Source organism: Osmerus eperlanus, chromosome 4, assembly GCF_963692335.1.
Source record: "Osmerus eperlanus chromosome 4, fOsmEpe2.1, whole genome shotgun sequence".
Classification (NCBI taxonomy): Eukaryota; Metazoa; Chordata; class Actinopteri; order Osmeriformes; family Osmeridae; genus Osmerus; species Osmerus eperlanus.
This window is the reverse complement of record NC_085021.1, coordinates 21,142,378-21,163,104: the sequence shown is the minus strand read 5'-3', so window position 1 is coordinate 21,163,104 and position 20,727 is coordinate 21,142,378. Positions and strand designations below refer to the sequence as shown.

Genomic DNA, 20,727 nt, shown 5'->3' with positions numbered 1-20,727 from the left:
ATGACGTTGTCTTAACCCCATTCACCAGGATGGATTGAAAACACGGACGGAACACTGCAAGGGTTTGTAAGGACTTGAGGTAATGAGACAGGTTGAGTCTAGTTGACAGACAGTCAGGGGATGTTGGACTGGGGAACTGAGTTGGGTTGGGTTGGGTGTGCAGTGGGTTGGATGGGATCACGGCTCTCACCTCTCCTGTCTGTTCATGGAGGCAAAGGCTCGTTGTAGTTCTTCCATGATGCAGCTAGGGGGCATGGGAGGGTGCATCATATTTCCTATGTGAGGGGATCCTGAGGGGGGCCCTCGCAGGGTCATGGGAGCCAGGCTGTCAGGGGGGCCCCTGGGGGGCTCCTTGGGCTGGAAGGAGGTGGGTAGGTGGTTGGGTACAGGTGATGGACCTGTGTCTGATGGGGAGATGAATAGAAAAAAGGACAGTTTATTTTTTACTGGTGTGAATGTGGCTTTTGTATATGGTTTGATACAGCTAAGCATACTGGTGGTGTGGTGCTACCTCTATGGGCTGGGTTTGATTATGGGTGTGTGCGTGCGTAAGCATAATACAGGACAGTGTGGATCCCCATTAGCTTACTAAAATAAATGTTTGCAAGTCTTCTTTTTGTGTGGGGTCCACACAAAAATAACAACTAACACTAATTAAAATCACACAATATCAATAAAACAAAACAGCAAAGCAAGCGAAATATGAGAACATCCGAAAATGTATGAGAAAATGCGTTTCAACACGCATGCGCATCCCAACCCACCTTCTCCACAGACCAGCTGAGGCAGCATTTTTCCAGGTCCAGGAGGAAGTGGAATCCCAGCCGGAGGCACTTCCTCTTCCTGTCCATCCTCCCCCTCGCCCCCGCCCTCTGGGACCCCCTCCGTCATGTCCCCCTCAGGGGGTGACACCTCCGCCTGCTCATCTGTCTCCTCAGGGTACTCTGCTCCATCCTCAACCACCTCACCCTCTTCTGCAGGTGACGTCACTGAGAAACAAACTCCATGGTTCAGTTATAAGTATAGCTCAGCGGTTAGAGCATTTTACCATGGTTAAGTGGGGGTTCAAATCTTCCCCAGTACTTGCTTTGGATGAAAACGCTAAACCAATACATTCATCAGATCTCATTGTGCCAACATGATTTATTTCACTGTAACAGTCATCAACAGCAACTCCTGGGCCTGTTTCAATAAGTTGTTTCTTGGTGTTTCACGAAATAAGGTATTCTATCAATTACATTTAGGGTTAGATTTGATGGATTATGGGTTAGGATTGTGGATATAACTAATCCTGGTCCTGACTCTACTACCTCACCTGACCGTAACCCTGTTGTTGGTTTAGGTTTAAGTTCAGCCGTTTCCCTAACCCTAACCCTAATCCTAATTTTTGAATTTAGGGTTAGGGTTAGATTTAGGGATTGGGTTATGGCTCTAACTAATCGTGATCCTGACACTACTACTACACCTGACCATAACCATGTTGTTGGTGTAGGGTTAAGGTCAGCCGTTTCCCTAACCCTAATTTTTGAATTAACGGTTAGGGTCATCCTAATCCAGGCTTTCTTTCTCGTGGCTGCTCGTCTGTCTCCTCGGGGTACTCTGCTCTATCCTCAACCACTTCACCCTCCTCTGCAGGTGACGTCACTGAGGAACAAACTCCATGGTTCAGCGATAAGTATAGCTCAGCGGTTAGAGCATTTTACCGTGGTTAAGTGGGGGTTCAAATCTTCCCCAGTACTTGCTTTGGATGAAAACGCTAAACCAATACATTCATCAGATCTCATTGTGCCAACATGATTTATTTCACTGTAACAGTCATCAACAGCAACTCCTGGGCCTGTTTCAGTAAGTTGTTTCTTGGTGTTTCACGAAATAAGGTATTCTATCAGTTACATTTAGGGATTATGGGTTAGGATTATGGCGATTACTAATCCTGGTCCTGACTCTACTACCTCACCTGACCGTAACCCTGTTGTTGGTTTAGGGTTAAGGTCAGCCGTTTCCCTAACCCTAACCCTAATTTTTGAATTTAGGGTTAGGGTTAGATTTAGGGATTGGGTTATGGCTATAACTAATAGTGATCCTGACACTACTACTACACCTGACCATAACCATGTTGTTGGTGTAGGGTTAAGGTCAGCCGTTTCCCTAACCCTAATTTTTGAATTGATGGTTAGGGTCATCCTAATCCAGGCTTTCTTTCTCGTGGCTGTCACTCTTTAAAATGTCACCCAGACTGGAGTTTATGAACACCTATATCGCCCTCTAGTGGATACTGCTGTGAATGCTTGAAATTGCTGTCAAAACACTACCTTCATATAGAAAACCAAATTCATTTTTAGTGAGCCCCTTGTAGATGTTCAATGTATTTGATGTTGGATTCTGGTGGAGATGATTTCACACATCATTTCCACATCAATGCAGGTCCCTTCCTCATCTTATACTGTATCAGTGTACATCATGTGCACTATTGATTGAATATTCATCTTATATAGCTCTTGACTAATCTATACAGTCAAATCAATGTAGAGAAAAACAAAATACAACATACATAGAAGCAGTCTATTATAGCCAAACAGACCATAATCAACTCTTCCATCCAATCCATCCCTTCTGTAGAGAGATCCAATGTTTCGTTGTTACAACCCTACTGATTGGTCATTTTGGAGTGGGAAGTACCATAGTCAAACTGTCTTACCTGTGGAGGGGTGTTCCTCCTCAGGGCCCAGGTACTCCACACTGCTGACTGTGAGGATGGGGTTGAGGGGACCCCCAAACCCCCCCAAAAGTAGGGTCCCATCCGAGGAGCCTTGTAGGGGGGAACCGGGGTCGTGGCAGTAGAGGCTGCTGCACAGGGCGACGTCTGTGGAGGGAACAGACCCTCAGGATAACAGAGCGCTCAGATCATCTGGTCCTGTGAACTCAGTTTGTTCATGTGTTAATAATACTGTAACTTTAACCCCATGTTGTCTCCTGTTTTTCTGTTTTCTGTAGCAACATGGTCCTGGAGGAAGGTTGTTTTGTTTCATTGTGTATAGCAGGTATATGATTGCAATCGGTGGCGAAAATCTGCTATCAACTTTGGGGGGGACAATTATATGACATTTTCTCAAGAGCAATTCCTGAGGGGGACACCAAAATTACTGCTGTAACACACATAGCACATTAAAAAGCGCCATTGTGTCCATAATCAGCGAAGCGCTTTAATTGCGTATTATTAATATTATTGAAATTACATAGTTATGTTTACAGTGATTTTTCCCAGGATGAGGGGGTCGTGTCCCCCCTGTCCCCCCCGGGATTTCCGCCTATGATTGAAATGACAATAAAAGCCACTTGACTTGAGCTTTCTGTGACAAATCAGTTTTATATGAATTCACTCACACCCAATACTGTCTTTCTATGCAACCTGCAGAATGCTCATCATTCCGGTAAAAAGGGAGTCAGGTGGCTGAGCGGTTAGGGAATCGGGCTAGTAATCTGAAGGTTGCCAGTTCGATTCCCGGCCCGGCCTTGGGAAAGGCACTTCACCCTACTTGCCTCGGGGGGAATGTCCCTGTACTTACTGTAAGTCGCTCTGGATAAGAGCGTCTGCTAAATGTAATGTAACTTCACAGTCTACTATTCACAGCTGGAATGTGTTCCATTACTAACCCTAACCCTAACCCTCACCCTAACCCTACAATACGCACAATTCACACTGTGGCCTCTTCCATAAATGCCACAAAAGCACCTGGTTCTCCTTGAAAGTCACTGGTGTTCAATAACCTGCTTCCATTATCTTAAAAGCCGTGCGGGATGCTTCTTGTTCGGCCCCATTATCAGAAAAACTCTGTTTGTAAACTCCATTACCACCAGGCTTCTCCACACAACCCTGCACTACACTTTCATTTAAGCACTCAATGCTATTTAACCCAGCTGGCTCCAATGGGAAAATTACACACAATTAAAAAAAAAGCATTTGTGTACGTACGTGTGATGGGTTTACTTTACTTAGAGAAATGATGTCTCTCATCTTTACTGAATGGTTCGACCCTTACCAAAACTACTGACAGTGAAAGAAGTGTATTTGTGTGTGTGGAGGGGATGAGGAGGTATATTGTGTTATCTATTTGTAGTGCTCCCTCCCCTTCCCTCCCTCCCTCCCTCCCTCCCTCCCTCCCTCCCTCCCTCCCTCCCTCCCTCCCTCCGTCTCCCTCTCTGTCTCCCTCTCTGTCTCTTTCTCTCACTCTCTCCCTTTCTCTCTCGTCTCTCTTTCTCTCTCTCTCTTACCAGTGGAACTTTGCTTGAGCTTCTCGTTTTTCTTTTTCCTCCACTTCCAGGGTTTGAAGATGCGTCCCAGACTGGCCAGCTTGCTATTGCGGCGGATGGGAGGGGTGTGAACCCCCGACACCAAGCAGCCGGTGCGCAGCACCCTCTGCTGGTCCATCACCTCCACTGCAGCCACGCACACACACACAGACACACGTACACACACACACAGACACACGTACACACACGCACGTACACACACGCACACACAGAAGAATGGAGGGAAGAGAAGGGGAGAGGAGGAGGGAAAGGAGAGTAAGAGTTTGAGGGAAGAGAAAGAGGAAGCGTTGGATAAAGGGAAGGAAGAGGAGAATTGGATAGAATAGCAGAGGGAGGTAGGGAAGGAGATGAGGAGAGGAGGAGAGGAAAGAAAAAAGAGGAGAAATAATTAGGATAGCAAATATGCAAATATTACCATTGATTTTGGTCAACATTTCATATGATTAGCTTTGACTACATCATGCTGTAGTGATGAGGCACACTGCGCATGTATGATTTGATTGAATTGAACTGATTTAACTATTCAATCAAATTGATTAAAAATGACATACAAGGAAGGGAAGGAGAGAGATATAGGAGGAGAGAGAGATGATTTACAGTTATCCTAAATTCCTAAAGTGTTACAGGAGAAAGGAGCAGACATTCGGAGACGTTAAATGTGTAAGAGGTGTAATAAAAACAAATGTCATTTTCCAGACAATTTTATCCAGACGTACAGTCGTACAACCTGCCAGCACCTAATATGCAGTCAAAGGCTCTACCACTGAGCTGCACCTAAAGACGAAGACTGAGACTCGAAAGAATAAAAAGCAGAGCTCCCAGGAGACAAACAGGTGACTTTACCCACCAGAGTCTCCCGGATGAGAACATTAGCATAGCCATCTCTGAACAACAGACCCTCTAATCTGTCATTGTTTAGCCATTTTCTTTTGATACTCTGTTAGTCAGCAAGATAGCAGCATAATGTCAGCGTTGGAGCCAAAAAAAAGGCTTCTGTTTCAGGGACTTAACATCCCAGCTTTGTGAATAGCCAACCGGACAAACAACTGAAACACCCTGTTTATCTTTCAATCGAGTTTGTGACATTTAATTGGTGTGCATGTTTGCAGCTTTGCATGTGCGCGTGTGTGTGTCAGATAGAGTGAGAAAGAGAGGGGATCAGGGGAGAACGGGACATGTGCTTTGTTTTCAACTCAACAACTTCATTGCAATTCTGAAAAGAGCATCTTCACCTCAGAAGAGATACACAGATCCCACTGAACGACTCAGTGGTTGCAACTGTCCCAAACAACAGCTTCATCCTGCACACACACACACACACACACACACACACACACACACACACACACACACACACACACACACACACACACACACAGCTACTCCACTGCTGTGTCTGTCCCACATAAATGGAGTCCTATGAATATAAAAGAGCATAAACAGACTAAATAGAGTGGAAAGACGTCCCTGTGACTAAAGCCATGACTACTAGAGCATCCAGGAGGTGGGAGTTAACTGTTCAGATGTATTTAAAGGAGGCCAGGAGAAGGAAGCAGGGTTGAGATCTCTGCTTGCTGAGGTTATGGGTGTGTTGTGTTGGGGTGGAGTGGAGCAGAGCAGGGAGTAGGGGATGTGAATACTACAGCACAGGCTGTCTGTCTTTCTTCCTCCCAGTGCACATGGGCTGGGAGGAAGAGGGAGGGTGAAATAGACTGGGGGAGAGGAGGAGGAGGAGAGGGAGGGAGGGTGAAACAGACTGGGGGAGAGGAGGAGGAGGAGAGGGAGGGAGGGTGAAACAGACTGGGGGAGAGGAGGAGGAGAGGGAGGGAGGGTGAAACAGACTGGGGGAGAGGAGGAGGAGGAGAGGGAGGGTGAAACAGACTGAGGGAGAGGAGGAGGAGGAGAGGGAGGGAGGGTGAAACAGACTGGGGGAGAGGAGGAGGAGGAGAGGGAGGGAGGGTGAAACAGACTGGGGGAGAGGAGGAGGAGGAGAGGGAGGGAGGGTGAAACAGACTGGGGGAGAGGAGGAGGAGGAGAGGGAGGGTGAAACAGACTGGGGGAGAGGAGGAGGAGAGGGAGGGAGGGTGAAACAGACTGGGGGAGAGGAGGAGGAGGAGAGGGAGGGTGAAACAGACTGGGGGAGAGGAGGAGGAGGAGAGGGAGGGAGGGTGAAACAGACTGAGGGAGAGGAGGAGGAGGAGAGGGAGGGTGGGTGAAGCAGACTGGGGGAGAGGAGGAGGAGGAGAGGGAGGGAGGGTGGGTGGAGGTTTCAGCCTAGAGTTTGATCCTGAATCAGGAGAAAAACAGGTCAGTTGACCGCGCGCATATCTGCCAGCGTCGCCATCACTAACAACCTCAGGCAGAACCAGAACCTGAGCCGGAGCCAGAGCCAGGCAAGTGGAATTCAGGTCAGCCATGAAGACACAGCGACAGGCGCACAGAAACAGCGCAAGGCTTAGGAGAGCGGATGGGGGGGGGAAGGGGGAGTAGGGGAAGAGGGAGAAGGGGATGGGGGAGGAGAGGAAGGGGGAGGGTTCAGGCCCCACCGTAGTTGCCATGGCGACCACATCCAGATGCTGCGGCAGCAGCCGTGGTGGATGGAGAGGAGGAGGAGGAGGAGGAGGAGCCCGCTCGAAGGCTGAGCTCCCGCTGCCCCAGTGCATTCTGGGGAGGGGGTGAAGCAGGTGGGAGGTCTGTCTGAGCGGAGTAAAACAAGGGAGGGGGGGAGGGGGAAGGAGAGGAGAGGGGGGAGTGGAGGAGGGGGGCTGTTGCCACACGGAAGTGCTCGCAGCAGAATCTGAGCGGGCCAATAAGAGAGCAGCTATTCATAATGTATATCAAGTATTTCTCAATTTTTCAAAGAAGAGGAGGCGGTTTAAAACGTGGAGTCCGATTGAGAGGAAGAGGGTTTGGTGAAAGCTGAGCGTACTGGATGTATTTTGGGACGGGTGTGTAAATGTGTGTCAGATGACTGGGCTGCATGGCGCGTTGAACTGTATTATTCTAATTATTATGCTAATCATAATAGGATTAATCAAAGCCATGTATTTTATTTATGCTTCATTAGGCTGTTTGCAGTAACATCATAAATCTAACACCGACATAGATAGACTCAATGCTTCCATGATCCAATAGGGAAGCTCTAAGCATAAGAATATTGTTGGTTGGAAATATTATATTCTGTTGAGGGGTACATTTAAAAATCTAATTGAAATTACCCGGGGGATAACACTTAGTTAGATACACACTACATACAGATCCATTGTAGACCAAAACCTTTAAACAAACAGTTAAAAAGCGTCTCGTACAGTTTCAGTGAAACACTGAGAAAGCAGCTCTCTCGACACACACACTGCCGTGTACAGTGTGTCCCCTGACGTTAGAGATGATGAGAGGCCCGTGGCTGGACGGAGGGCCGTTTTGAGCCTCGAGGGACCACACCCTGTTTAGACACCCTGTCAGCACATCCACAAAGCCCCAACGTTTGAGTCCAGAACGTTCCGTTCAGCTACACCCCCTCAAGACTGAACCGGTGGGGATGCAAAGCCAACGCACAATGGAACCGTAACTGCAGAGAGACCGTAAAATGTCAAGCTACAACAGTTTACATTTACATTTAGTCATTTAGCAGACGCTCTTATCCAGAGCGACTTACAGTAAGTACAGGGACTTTCCCCTGAGGCAAGTAGGGTGAAGTGCCTTGCCCAAGGACACAACGTCAGTTGGCATGACCGGTAATCGAACTGGCAACCTTCGGATTACTATCCCGATTCCCTAACCGCTCAGCCACCTGACTCCCCGTCTGACACTTCAGTTTGTGAAACCTTTACTGTGAACCCGCGGATGAACGTAGCAAAATAAGGATAATAGTCTGAACAAATGTGTGTCAGCGTGGCTCGGTGCTCCAAAAACATGAAAGCGTTTGAATCAAAGCCACCTTAACCTGGAGCTCAGATGCTTGACTAGAATCCATGCCTCAGTGACAACACCGAAAACCAAATGTGTTTGTGGTGTCACAGAAATAGCAGAAAAACATAAACATAAAAACAAACGAGTTATGATTCCTACTGTGTTTGTGGTGTCACAGAAATAGCAGAAAAACATAAACATAAAAACAAACGAGTTATGATTCCTACTGCGCAGACAGTTACGTTTTAAACCCAGCTTTCATCGCAGCTGGTTCAAGACTCTGTGTCCAAACCACAAGAGCACTGTACAAAGCAGCGCTAATGACTTCTCTGACTGTGGTGGTTTTATAACACGGAGGCCTGGATGTGTGGTTGATTGGATGAGCCGGTGTTGTTACGGTTACGAACTGCTGCCTCATGACCAAGGACGAGCAAGGACATGGCGACTCCGTCCCTCCAGCACGTGCTGCTCCACCGTCCGCTGAGGTCTCCAACTGCCACGCGAGACATCGTGACGCGTAGGACAGCAACCAGCAGCCTCGGTCAAACACGTCACACAGACTCCCTCTTCCAGCAAATCGCTGAGCGATCCGCGCGTTCGGAACTTTGAAAAGATGGTGTGCTGGTTTGGTGATGCATTGTTTTGTTTAAGTAAGGCACCTACGTGATGTTTGCTGCCAGGCAACAACGATATGTGATGACGGAGGTTATGGGATACAGAGATGTTACACGGCATCAGTATGCACTTACTTGGTAAATAACCGTTGATTGAGGGCAGTAAAAGTGTTATTGTACTGGATGATGCACGACTGCGAAACATGCTGCTGAAACTGCGCATTAAATTGTACTACTGTTTTGTAACTGTCTTCCGACAACACCATGAACGGAGTTTGTGGATCTCTGGGGTCTCATCTGTTCTATAAATATCACACACCATCCTGGCTCCATCCATCCCTCCATTCATCCACCCTCCCACCTATCCACCCACTCTCCCTCCCATCCATCCATCCGCCCACCACTACTGAGACTGAGGTCAGTGTAACCCCCCGAACCTCCCATCCCCCACCCCTCCATCTCCTCCGGTTCTGGGACCGACAATGTGCCCTTGAACAGCCCACCTCATCCTCGCTACCATGCCAGCTAACCTCCTCGCTTATCCCCCTGGCACAGCAACTGTGCTGCCATCTGTCCCGGCCCCACCGCCCATGGGCTTCCCAGTCTCAGCACACACAGCTAACGAGCGTGGAAGACGCGAGAGGGAGGAAGAAAGATGGAAAAGACTGAATGGAAAAGTGACACTTCCCTGCTGTATGACTATGTTAAGCCTGTGTTTTGCTCCTCTCTTTCACCAACCGTCTCTGGAGGAGGGGATCCCTCACTGAATTGCTCCTCCCAAGGTTTCTTCAATTTTTTCCTTGTCTTCCCTGAGGGTTTAGGTTGGTTGAGGGGCAGTTCTATGGGTGTATGTGAAGCCCTCTGTGACATGCTTGTGTGTAAAAAGGGCTATACAAATAAATGTTTATTTGATTTTGATTTGAAAAGGACCAAGAGAAAGAATAGAAAGGAAGGAGAGAAAGGAAGAGGAGAGGGAGAGTGAAAGAGAAAGTACTGTCCGTGCCTCCTGCTGGTCAACCGCCCCGTGATTTATGAGAAAGAGAGAAGAGGGCACCTGCAACCTCTTCTGAGAGGCCCACTGTTTTAGAACGACCCCTTTCAGACCGGGAGAAGGGCTGTTCATCCTGCCTTGCAGACCGCCAAAACACACCGGACAAATAAACAACTGAAACCGAGTTAATTCAAATTGTAATTCCCAAGGCCCTTTTGTACGGATTTAAGAGAAATTATCGCAGTTTTGAGCACATCGATATTTCAGGGATTTTCTTTTCTTCTTCAGATTTCAGAGAAGCACACATCCTGTTGAGCCAGACTTCACTCAGTTCCTAAACAAATGAGAAGCATCGACCATTTTGCGAGCCACACCATCACACAAAATCAAGGACTGGCGATACTGTGGCTGTGCTAAACCATCTGAGTGTCTCTGAGGGTCAAACGTAGCTATGTTTACAGTATTCTACATCAATGATAAGGCTTTGATGCTCAAGTGTGTGGGCTTCTGGCATTAGGAGAGTGATGTCAGCAAGGACAGCAGCCAATAGGAAGAGCCAGAGGGCTTTGTTTGCTACCATATGTTGGTGTTAAGAATGAGAGCTGGTGGGCGGCCGTACAAATAGAGCACTTCTCTGAGGAGCCCACAGGGCCGGTTCAGTCTTACGCCACTTCCTGTTTTAGAGGGTTAGGGTTTCTACACTTCCTGTCTTAGAGGGTTAGGGTTTCTACACTTCCTGTCTTAGAGGGTTAGGGTTTCTACACTTCCTGTCTTAGAGGGTTAGGGTTTCTACACTTCCTGTTTTAGAGGGTTAAGGTTTCTACACTTGCTGTTTTAGAGGGTTAGGGTTTCTACACTTCCTGTTTTAGAGGATTAGGGTTTCTACACTTACTGTTTTAGAGGGTTAGCGTTTCTACACTTCTAATGATCCTGCTACTCTGCTTCATTCACACACAAACTAACAACGCAATGATGAAACACTTGTGGATGCAATATACAAACACACTCATATACAAACACGCACGCATGCACAAATACACACACACACATATACAAACACAAAAAAACAAACACACACACATATACAAACATAAAAAACACACACACACACATTGATAAACACATCCATCCAATGGGACGTGTGTCTGCTGCCCACCACAGACCCAGGGACCAGAGTTGTTGTTCACAGGACACAGAGACACGACTCCCTCCGGACCCCCCGCTGGGACCCCCCGCTGGGATCTCTCCAGACACAGAATGTGTGTGGGAGCCCTCTGTGCCCAAACCCCCCACTGCTGGCCGAGGAACACGGCTCATTTGAGAAAACACGTGGAGAGATAGGGAGTCAGGTGGCTGAGCGGTTAGGGAACCAGGCTATTAATCAGAAGGTTGTCGTTTCGATTCCCGGCCGTGCTAAAATGACGTTGTGTCCTGAGGCAAGGCACTTCACCCTACTTGCCTCAGGGGGAATGTCCCTGTACTTACTGTAAGTCGCTCTGGATAAGAGCGTCTGCTAAATGACTAAATGTAAATGTTCAAGAACATAGTGTTTGAACACAGAAAAGCATATCGTAGCTTGTGCAGCGCTCTGCCTGGTAACGACCCCGCTGCCGTACGAGCGAGGCAGCTGGAGCAGGTGGGGGAGCACTTGAGCGGGATGTATCCCATATATTCCACTGATTTAGTTCCATCGCTTGATTTCTATAAAAACACAAGTGTGTGTGTGTGTTCTCGTGAGCGTGAGCTCATACTCTACTGTATATGTGTGTTTGAGTGAGAGAGGGATGGAGGGGCAATGAAAGGGCGAGGTGAAGAGGACAAGCGAGAGCTGGAGAGATGAGAGTTGGACAGCCCCCCTAAAGGCGGTCCTACTGGGAGTAGCTCCATCATACATGGTCGCTGGGCAGGATAGAGAGAGGGAGGGCACACAGAGGAGGGGAATGTAACCATAATGTCTTCGTTTAGCTGATGATTTTCTCCAAAGCGTCATACAGAACAGGGGGGGATTTGAACCTGCGACCTCTTGATCTGGAGTTAACCACATAGCTATACCTTACAGACTGTTAACAGCACACTGGCATTTATAGATTCCAAATCATCATGGCTCCTCCCAAGGTTTCCTCATTATATTCCTTCTTTTTCGGTAGGTTTTCTGGGAGGGTTATAAAAAGGGACAACAAACTTATGTGTCGCAACGGTGTGGTGATGATGTCACAACATTAACGGTGTGGAATGAGTGGGTGGAATGAATCAACTTTGCGACTGACTGTGCTTACTGTATGCAAACACAAACAAGTAACCAAGGTTACGAGGTATGCTTTTAGAAAACGACAGTCACGACCCAAGTCTTTCTGTTGAACATCCTTGGTCTGGAATCCATCTACACCTGCAGGGACCTGTGTGTGCTTGCGTGTGTGTGTTCACTGAACGCTCCCAGGAATGTATAAAATCCCAACACACTGGAGAGAGAGTAGCTGTCCATGGTGCTGAAGTTCCACAGACTGCCAGCCAGACATACAGTACTACTAAAAACCTCAAACACATGCATGGCTATGGACACACACACCGCACAAACGCGCACACACACACATGGACGCAGACACACACAAACACACAGACCCAGACACACACACACACCATACAGTATCACAGAGACACAAACAGGTGCTCCTTGCGCTGCCACCCACACACACTCCTACACACACTCCAAACAGTCTGGCCAGACAATGAATAGGCCGATTCATTTCCCTTTACTACTGTATTCCTTCTATTAGCGTCATCTGATCTGGCCGTGTATTTAATTTACCATCTCTGGAGATGGACTGAGAAGAGCAGCCCTGCTGCTGAACTGTGAGTGCTGCTGAAGCTAACAGTCACTCCGAGAGGAAGCCCTCTCTCTCTTTCTTCTCCTCTCCCCCTCTCCTCTCTCCCACTCTCCTCTCTCCCCCTCTCTCTCCCTCTCTCTGTAATGATTGCATCCAGACCTCCCCTGAGCGCTGAGGAGACAGTCTACCTCTGTCTCTACCTTGTTTGCCGTTGGCTGACTGCCCTTTCCCCCGCTTCCCCATCCCCCTCTCCAGTCTCTCTCTCCCTCCTTACCTTTTTACGTTACTCCCTCTCTCCCTCCTCCCCCCCTCTCTCTCATCCCTCCCTCCCTCCATCCCCATGCTTCTTTCCCAGACATTGTCAGGCCTTGGAGGCAGGCCTTGGAGGCAGGCCTTGGAGGCAGGCCTTGGAGGCAGGCCTTGGAGGCAGGCCTTGGAGGCAGGCCTTGGAGGCAGGCCTTGGAGGCAGGCCTTGGAGGCAGGCCTTGGAGGCAGGCCTTGGGAGTCTCCTCTCCCTTCATCCTCTCCCTCTGACAGCCCGTCTTTGTCTGCAGAGTGCCACGCTCTGACAGGAGGATAAGAGCAGGTGTGGAGAGGGCTGACGAGCTTTGGTGCTGTGACAATCCTCCTGGTCTCTTCTCCTCCTGCTTTACCGGAGGGGACAGGTGATGTCTGAGGTCAGAGAACAGAGTCGGGTGCTTTTTCTTTCTGTCAAACTATCAGAGGGAAGGTTTATGGAGTACGATCAGTTGGGCTAGACGACAGTATCTTGAATTTCTCTTCGCCCCTCTCTCCTCCTCTCCTTTCCTCTAAGCCTGTTTCTCTCCCCTCTCCTCCTCTCTTATCTTCTTCTCTCTCCTCCTCTCCTTTCCTCTAAGCCTGTTTCTCTCCCCTCTCCTCCTCTCTCCTCTCTTATCTTCTTCTCTCTCCTCCTCTCCTTTCCTCTAAGCCTGTTTCTCTCCCCTCTCCTCCTCTCTTATCTTCTTCTCTCTCCTCCTCTCCTTTCCTCTAAGCCTCGGTGTGTTTCTCTCTCTTCTGGTTCCTCTCCTACCAGCCTGGCCTCCTGAACTCCTCTTAACCTTCTTCTTCAGCTCCATTACCTTGTCCCTGAAGAGCCGGCCTAGTGACAGCCAAGCCAGTTGTTTCAGCCTCTCAGTCTCCCAGGGCCGGTCTGCTCAACTGCCCCCCCCCCCCCCCCCCCGCCCAACCCATAACCCAGCTCAACACACAACTGTGCTTCCCTGCCAGTCCCCTAGCACGTAAACACAGAACACACGCACGAGTGCACAGGGCTGAACACAGACAAAAAACTGAGACCTCAGCCAGGCTGGCTGACAGAAATGCTTATGCAGTTTTACACACAGCATGCCGGCCTGCATACACACACACGGCACACGTGGTTCACACACACACACACACACAGTTTACACACTCAGGTTCACACAGTGTCGAGTGTGTAAGCCATCTGTAGAAACAGGCACAAGGCTTAGATATGTTGTTCTATTATCACGCACGGTGGCAAACCTCGATCGTAAAGCCTGCTGATCCTAATCCACACTCCAATCTCATTCATTCACTACTTGGATTTAAGCTGTGTTGCTACTGGAAACAGTACTATTATACTCCTAAGCCCTGTGTTTTCGTATATTCACTTTTGTTGGCGGTAGCCTTGACTTCACTCACCGTTAGAAAACAGTGTCTTCAAACCACAGCCACCAGACTCAATGCATACTGTTGCGGTTTAAGTGTTGTAATGGCCTTACAGCAGCGGCCTGGGTTCGAGTCCGTCCCTTTACTGCATGTCTTCCCCTCTCTCTTTCTCTCTCTTTCTCTCTCTCTGCCTTTCCTGTCACACCTCACTTACAAACTGTCCAATAAAGCAATGAAAAATGGCAAATAAAATACTAGTTTAACATGACAATGCAATGTCTGGTTGGGGAGGTGAGCTCCGTCCAGGTTGTTTCTGCCAGTCCAGGGACCTGCAGAAGCTGCTCTCTCCTCCTCTCATAGGTGGACCTGCTGAAGCTGCTCTCTCCTCCTCTCATAGGTGGACCTGCTGAAGCTGCTCTCTCCTCCTCTCATAGGTGGACCTGCTGAAGCTGTTCTCTCCTCTCATAGGTGGACCTGCTGAAGCTGCCCTCTCCTCCTCTCACAGGTGGACCTGCTGAAGCTGCTCTCTCCTCCTCTCACAGGTGGACCAGCCTGGCCAACATCCTGGTCACCATGACGACGGAGTCGTGACCTGACAGCGCGGTGACGAACCACAGGTTCATGTCTGAATTAGCCCTAAACAGCTGCAGGATGACGGATGGATTTCACAGAGGGTTTTTTGTGCGGCTGTAGTAAGTTTATGTTTATGTGCTGAATGTATGAGTGGATTCTTATTTGATTGACTGTACAGATACACCTGTACCTCTCTCTCTCTGTCCCTCTCTTTCTCTTTTTCTCCATCCCTCTTTCTTTCTGTCTTTTTCTCTCTCTCATTCTGTTTCCTTTTTTCTCTTCCTGTCCCTCTCTCCTCCCTCTGTACTGCTGGATCTAGATGAGGCGGAGGGAGTTGGCCAGGCCCTGCGGGCCCTCCCCCTCCGTCCCTGCGCTCTCTTCACCAGCCAGGGAAAGTGCCACTCAAGTGATGACTCACATCCTGCTAGGGGCTCATCAATTACCCTGACACGGCGAGGAGGAAGAGTGTGGGTCACCCTTCGATGATGGGTGGTGAGGTGGGCGGAACGCCAAGTGACACACCGGACCTGCAGGCTACAACCAATGAGAGAGAGAGAAGGGACACGGCAACCAATGAGGGGAGAGAGGAGGGACGTAGCAACCAATGAGGGGAGAGAGAAGGGATGCCAGAAGCAATAGGGATGACGCCAGTGTTGATGAATCAACCAATGAGAGAGAGAGAAAGAAAGAGAGAGTGTGTGTGAGAGAGAGAAAGAGAGAGCTCTGGCGAGTGGGGCAGTTTGGCATTGCTCTCACAGCATTTTATGTTGCCAACCCAATTTGATTCTTGTAATATTGTAAAATGGCAGCACATACTTTATGCTTCAGAACAGTCACCACAACCGGAACAGGCCCAGGACAGAAAGCTGTGCTGAGTTCAGTGTGTGTGACAGAGGTTATGAATGAGCGGAGAAGAGAGAGGAAAACGATGAAGGAAAACAGTAGCTGACAGAGAAACTGGCGTCACAGGGGGCCTCGAATGAACGTGAATTCTGTTTCACTTTCAGTGTGGTCTGTCAGATATTAATGGAGAACAAAGGTGTGTGCTCTGCACTCCGTTAGCAGACAGCTGGAGTGAGAGGAGAAACAGAGCACACAAACCCAGCCAGCCAGCGAGCCAGCCACCCACCCAGCCAGCCAGCGAGCCAGCCAGCGAGCCAGCCAGCCAGCCAGCCGCCCAGCCAGCCAGCCACCCAGCCAGCCAGCCAGCCAGCCAGCCACCCAGCCAGCCAGCCACCCAGCCAGCCAGGTACCTGCTGCTTGCATGAGGACGTCTGAAGTTCCACAGGTCTGCTTCATTACCATTTCACAAGCTTCCTTCAACATGCGGTATTCAAGCAATCCATCGCAACCTCATTTCCAGCGTGTTTCGTTTCATCCTCGCACAAGTACCTAACGTCACACATCTCAGATGATTTGCCCTCGCTAGTATCCTACAAATATTTTCCTTCTTCGCGTCTTTTAAATAGACCACCAAGCTCTCCTGCAAACACTGAGTTACTACTTTAACAGTTGCGTGAACATCACTGATTAAAACCAGACGGCCACGACACTGGCTTCAACTCCGGGCATGAGGGGATGTGCATGGAGGTCAGATGGCTGGGCGGTTAGGGAGTCGGGCTATTAATCAGAAGGTTGTTGGTTCGATTCCCGGCCGTGCCAAATTACGTTGTGTCCTTGGGCAAGGCACTTCACCCCCCTTACCTCGGGAAGAATGTCCCTGTACTTACTGTAAGTCGCTCTGGAAAAGAGCGTCTGCTAAATGACTAAATGTAAATGCAAATGAGTCATAATCTCATGAATCGGCCTCTTTCACTTTACTTATCTCTTTCTAAATGATATCACTCTTTCTCTCGCCCCCACTCAGGGCAGCTCGTCTTCTCAAGGAGCTGATGGAAGCCTGAAAGCTGAGGAGCACAGGACAGAGTTGACTCCGTACAAATACTTGAGTCCTTCAACGCTGGACAATACAATGTAGGGTGTGTGCCAGAAGGTGAGGGAAGTGTGTTTGTATGTGAATGGATGTGCATGTACCTGTGTCTGTATGGGCGTACATACAGATTGTGCTGTAGATGTATGTGACTCAAACCTGCTACATTAGTCACTAAATCACTTGACGAGGAGAACATTCTGAGTCAGAACTTCCCCTTGCGATTCATCATGAACACAGTCGAGCTGACTGAAAAGAATACATTACCCAGAAGGCCTTGAGTAGACATGAGTCATCAAACCCCATTAGTGGCTCTGACAGGATTTGAATTTAAATATACACACAGACACGCACTATATATCCTTCAAAAACTGTATTTCCAAAAGGAGTACCACGCACTCATTATCAACAGAATAGAAAACGGAGATAAAGTTGTTCGTTGATGCAGATCTAGAGTCAGCTAAGGAAGGCACTATTGAAGGTTATTATTTGGACTTGTGGATGAATACAGACCTGAGAACAGCTCATCATATCCCCCAGCAAGCTGGATAGATTGTTCCGGGGTTCCAACTGGTTTCAATGACTCCAGTCTCTCCAGTTCCAGGTGTACCGGGTTCTGTGTGTGTGACTGGTAGTAGGTGAGGGAGGGGGATTTGCCCTTCTCTAACCCCTTCTGTCCTCACAGGTAGGACAGGGAGGTGTCCTGCCCACAGCCCCATCACCTGAGCCAGACACTGGTGAGGAACCAACTAACACTTTTAGCTAAAGTGACATTGCATTAGCAGGAGTGGCTGGCGCTTCCTGCACAAATGAGCCGAACAGCAGGCGTCCAGCAAAGCCGCCATTATACATGTCACCATGCACTAACTTCTCAACGGTCACGTCAGCCAGCAAGAAACATGCACTAAGACGACATTAAGGTAGACGTAAAGGAAACCCTCCCCAGATAACAGTCAGGCTAGAAAGAAGACGGGGTCAGGATTCCATGTAGACATATCAAATCAAATCAAAATTTATTTGTATAGCCCTTTTTACACGCAAGCATGTCACAGAGGGCTTCACATAAGCCCATAGAACTGCCCCTCAACCAACCTAAACCCTCAAGGAAGACAAGGAAAAACTCCCAGAAAAGACAGATCCAGCGTCGGGCCCAGGACAGGAAGCTCCGTCCAGAAGCAAGACCTTCTCGGGGAGGCTGAATGGCGAAGGCTGTCTCTCTTTGTCCTCCTGGCCTTAACTGAGTGGATGAACACAGTCAGAGTGCACAGTTGTTTGGGCCTCTGTGGTATAAAAAGGCTTAGTAATCCCTTGGCAAAGACGGATGCCCCCCCCCCCCCAACCCCCCCCCCCCCAACCCCCCCCCCCCCCCCCACACACACACAGAGGGCCACAATGTGTACTTTGGGTTACCAGACACAGACGTTTACTGTTCTCCTGAAAAAGGCTCACAGTACACTGTGTCTTCAGCCAGAACGCTTTATCTTTGCTAGTGTTATGGCAATGGATTTTAACACCAGCACATGCAAGATGGATATGACACGTGTATTCCTAGCACACTGCACATGACGGTAGATTCACAGCTGGATACACGTATCAATTTCCCATGGCATCAACCACAGTTGAAACTCCTCACCTCAAGCCTCCTACGCCTCCTGAATCCCTGCCTCTGAGATGTTTGACATTCATGTGCACGAGTGTCTGTGATCACCTGGTACGTCAACGAGCCATTTCACTCCAGCGGCTGTGTGAAAAGGGCCCTCTGTGGAACCGTCGGTCTATATGTACTGTATGTGTCAGTTCCTTCAGTCATTAGTGGAGACGGTCAATCTGATGTGCAGTGGGCAGTTGACGGGTCTGGACAGGAGGGAATGTGCAGATGGACTGCTTGGACAGCGATTAGCCTACATGCTCATGCAGCATGTCTGCGCTATAGTCGTGTCTCAAAGTGACATTCAGGCTGATAAGGAGACACACTATGCCATACAGGGCAGGGCACGAGTCACAAACACACAACAATAATAGTGTACATGGTCAGGAAGAACTACAAAGCTGTGATTCTGTGAGATAATGTGTGATAAAGTTATATTTACAGAATTGTAGTGATATGTACAGTAAATAATTGTGCTAGGAAGAAGATATGTCACTCAATCGATCTGGTGCACTTTAAAGAAATGTGGGAACAGATGATTCATGTCCAGGTCCACGTGAACACATGGCAACTGAGGAATGAATGGTCGGCAAGCAGGGTGTCCATGTTGGGTCCAGGGACTGTGCACCTGCGGGCTCCGTGCCAGGGTGAATCGACCCTCTGTGCGTCCGGGGCCTGCATGGAATTTGAGGACTAGGGCTCTTACATCACATGGACCAAGGGGTCATTGATCATAGGACTGTTTGATCTGCACAGCATGAGAACCAATTAATGCTGTCGATACGCGTCGCCTGGGTCCGCAGCGATGGGCAAAGGTCTGTGGAATAAGCGCGGGCATACTTGCAACCGCAACCGTGCGAAGAACGCGAAGGATGAGTGCTCACGGAGGAGAATACGCCCGCTGAATGTTCGATAACAACACAGCGCGAGAAATCCGTCTAGACATTTACCCTGAAATGATGGACCCCACCACTCTCGCTCTCCGTATCAGTTGGAAGCGTATTTCATTTACATCATATGAAATATAATAACAGAGTGCAATGATATCGGACTATGCTCGAGATTCAGCACTACATTAATTTCAAAATTACATTAAAATGTACTAATTGTCTAGTAGGAGGCTAAAAGGCGTACAAATTACGCGCACACATTTGGGGTTCGCATCCATTCATTAAAATGGCAGTGGAAAATTGCAAACGCGTCATCATTATTACAGTTCTCGTAATTCTTTACAAAATCTTAATTTTTTAACAGTTTTGCTGGAAAAATGGCAGCATATGCTACTGGTCCACTAATTTTTCAGCGTGGATGTGCTTCATTGGGCAGTAAGGATGGATCAGAGAAACCGCTGCAGCCGAAATTAGATGCCAAAATACACAGACAATAAAATATTTCTCTTACCTGTGCTGTGCACTAGATCGATGCCAGACTCTGTGAGTATGTTCGGGTCACTTTGAGATCTGCCTCGTTGCAGGAGACAGCCGTCTATTCCATCTGATGTAGCCATGGGGATAGAGCCCAGGAATTCTGAATAAAATATTAAAAGCCCTACCAGAAGTAGGCAAGGTCGGAAGTAAGCAGCAGTAGTGCAGATATAATTCGTTGTGACAACAACCGCTTTGAGCATCTAATAAAGCGGCATGGGTAAGCAGAATTCCTAGTATCTTTCACCGCGCGTGTGTCTGGGCTGTGCACGCGTGCGTATGTGAAGGTGGGAGGGGTGATACGGATGTGCCCGATGCCCGCGTCTATTTTGTCACTGTCCGCGTCTGTAATCAGTGGCATGGGTTCCTTACGGCACTGAATGTATGTCACACGAACAAATCATCAAAGCCCAGACTATAACGGTTTTCCCCCCTAATGAGAGACTGCTACAATAAATGCAACTTTGCGTCTAGTGACAGATTTTTTGCGAAATTATGAGGAAGGCCAATCTTATTATTAGAATGATACCAAAAATGTCTTCTGCTGGATGAATAATTGTTTCCTCTTTCTTAGCTTTTTTTATTGTATTGAGGTGCGCGCTAATCATGATTTGTTGTCTTTTTTTTAAACCTAAATTATGGCTAGTCTGAATTCCATCAAATTTAGTTGCAGTGATTTGGCAAAAATAAAAAACACTGAAAGCATGAAGTAAAAGAATATCTTGGTAAACATTTGTTTTTAACATGATCATCGCCTAATCAGACAAGCCCAGAAAAGATCAGTGATGTCTGCGCATAACTAGTGCAACGATGAATGTCCAGGAGGATTACAAATCTTACATACCATTGGTC

The 20,727-nt window shown here is 48.3% G+C and overlaps 1 protein-coding gene across 1 annotated transcript in view; it reads right to left on the bottom strand.

Moving 5' to 3' along the window:
• Positions 1–20,148, bottom strand: part of phactr3a (phosphatase and actin regulator 3a) — a 29,908-nt gene extending 9,760 nt beyond the window's left edge. Inside the window, exons 1-5 of the mRNA XM_062460217.1 lie at positions 19,853–20,148; positions 4,273–4,437; positions 2,699–2,863; positions 765–989; positions 191–404 (exon numbers count right to left, since the gene is read on the bottom strand). Of these exons, the coding sequence (XP_062316201.1) occupies positions 191–404; positions 765–989; positions 2,699–2,863; positions 4,273–4,437; positions 19,853–20,078 (995 nt within the window). The 5' untranslated portion in view covers positions 20,079–20,148. The remainder of the gene's footprint in view (positions 1–190; positions 405–764; positions 990–2,698; positions 2,864–4,272; positions 4,438–19,852) is intronic.
• Between the last annotated feature and the right edge of the window lie 579 nt (positions 20,149–20,727).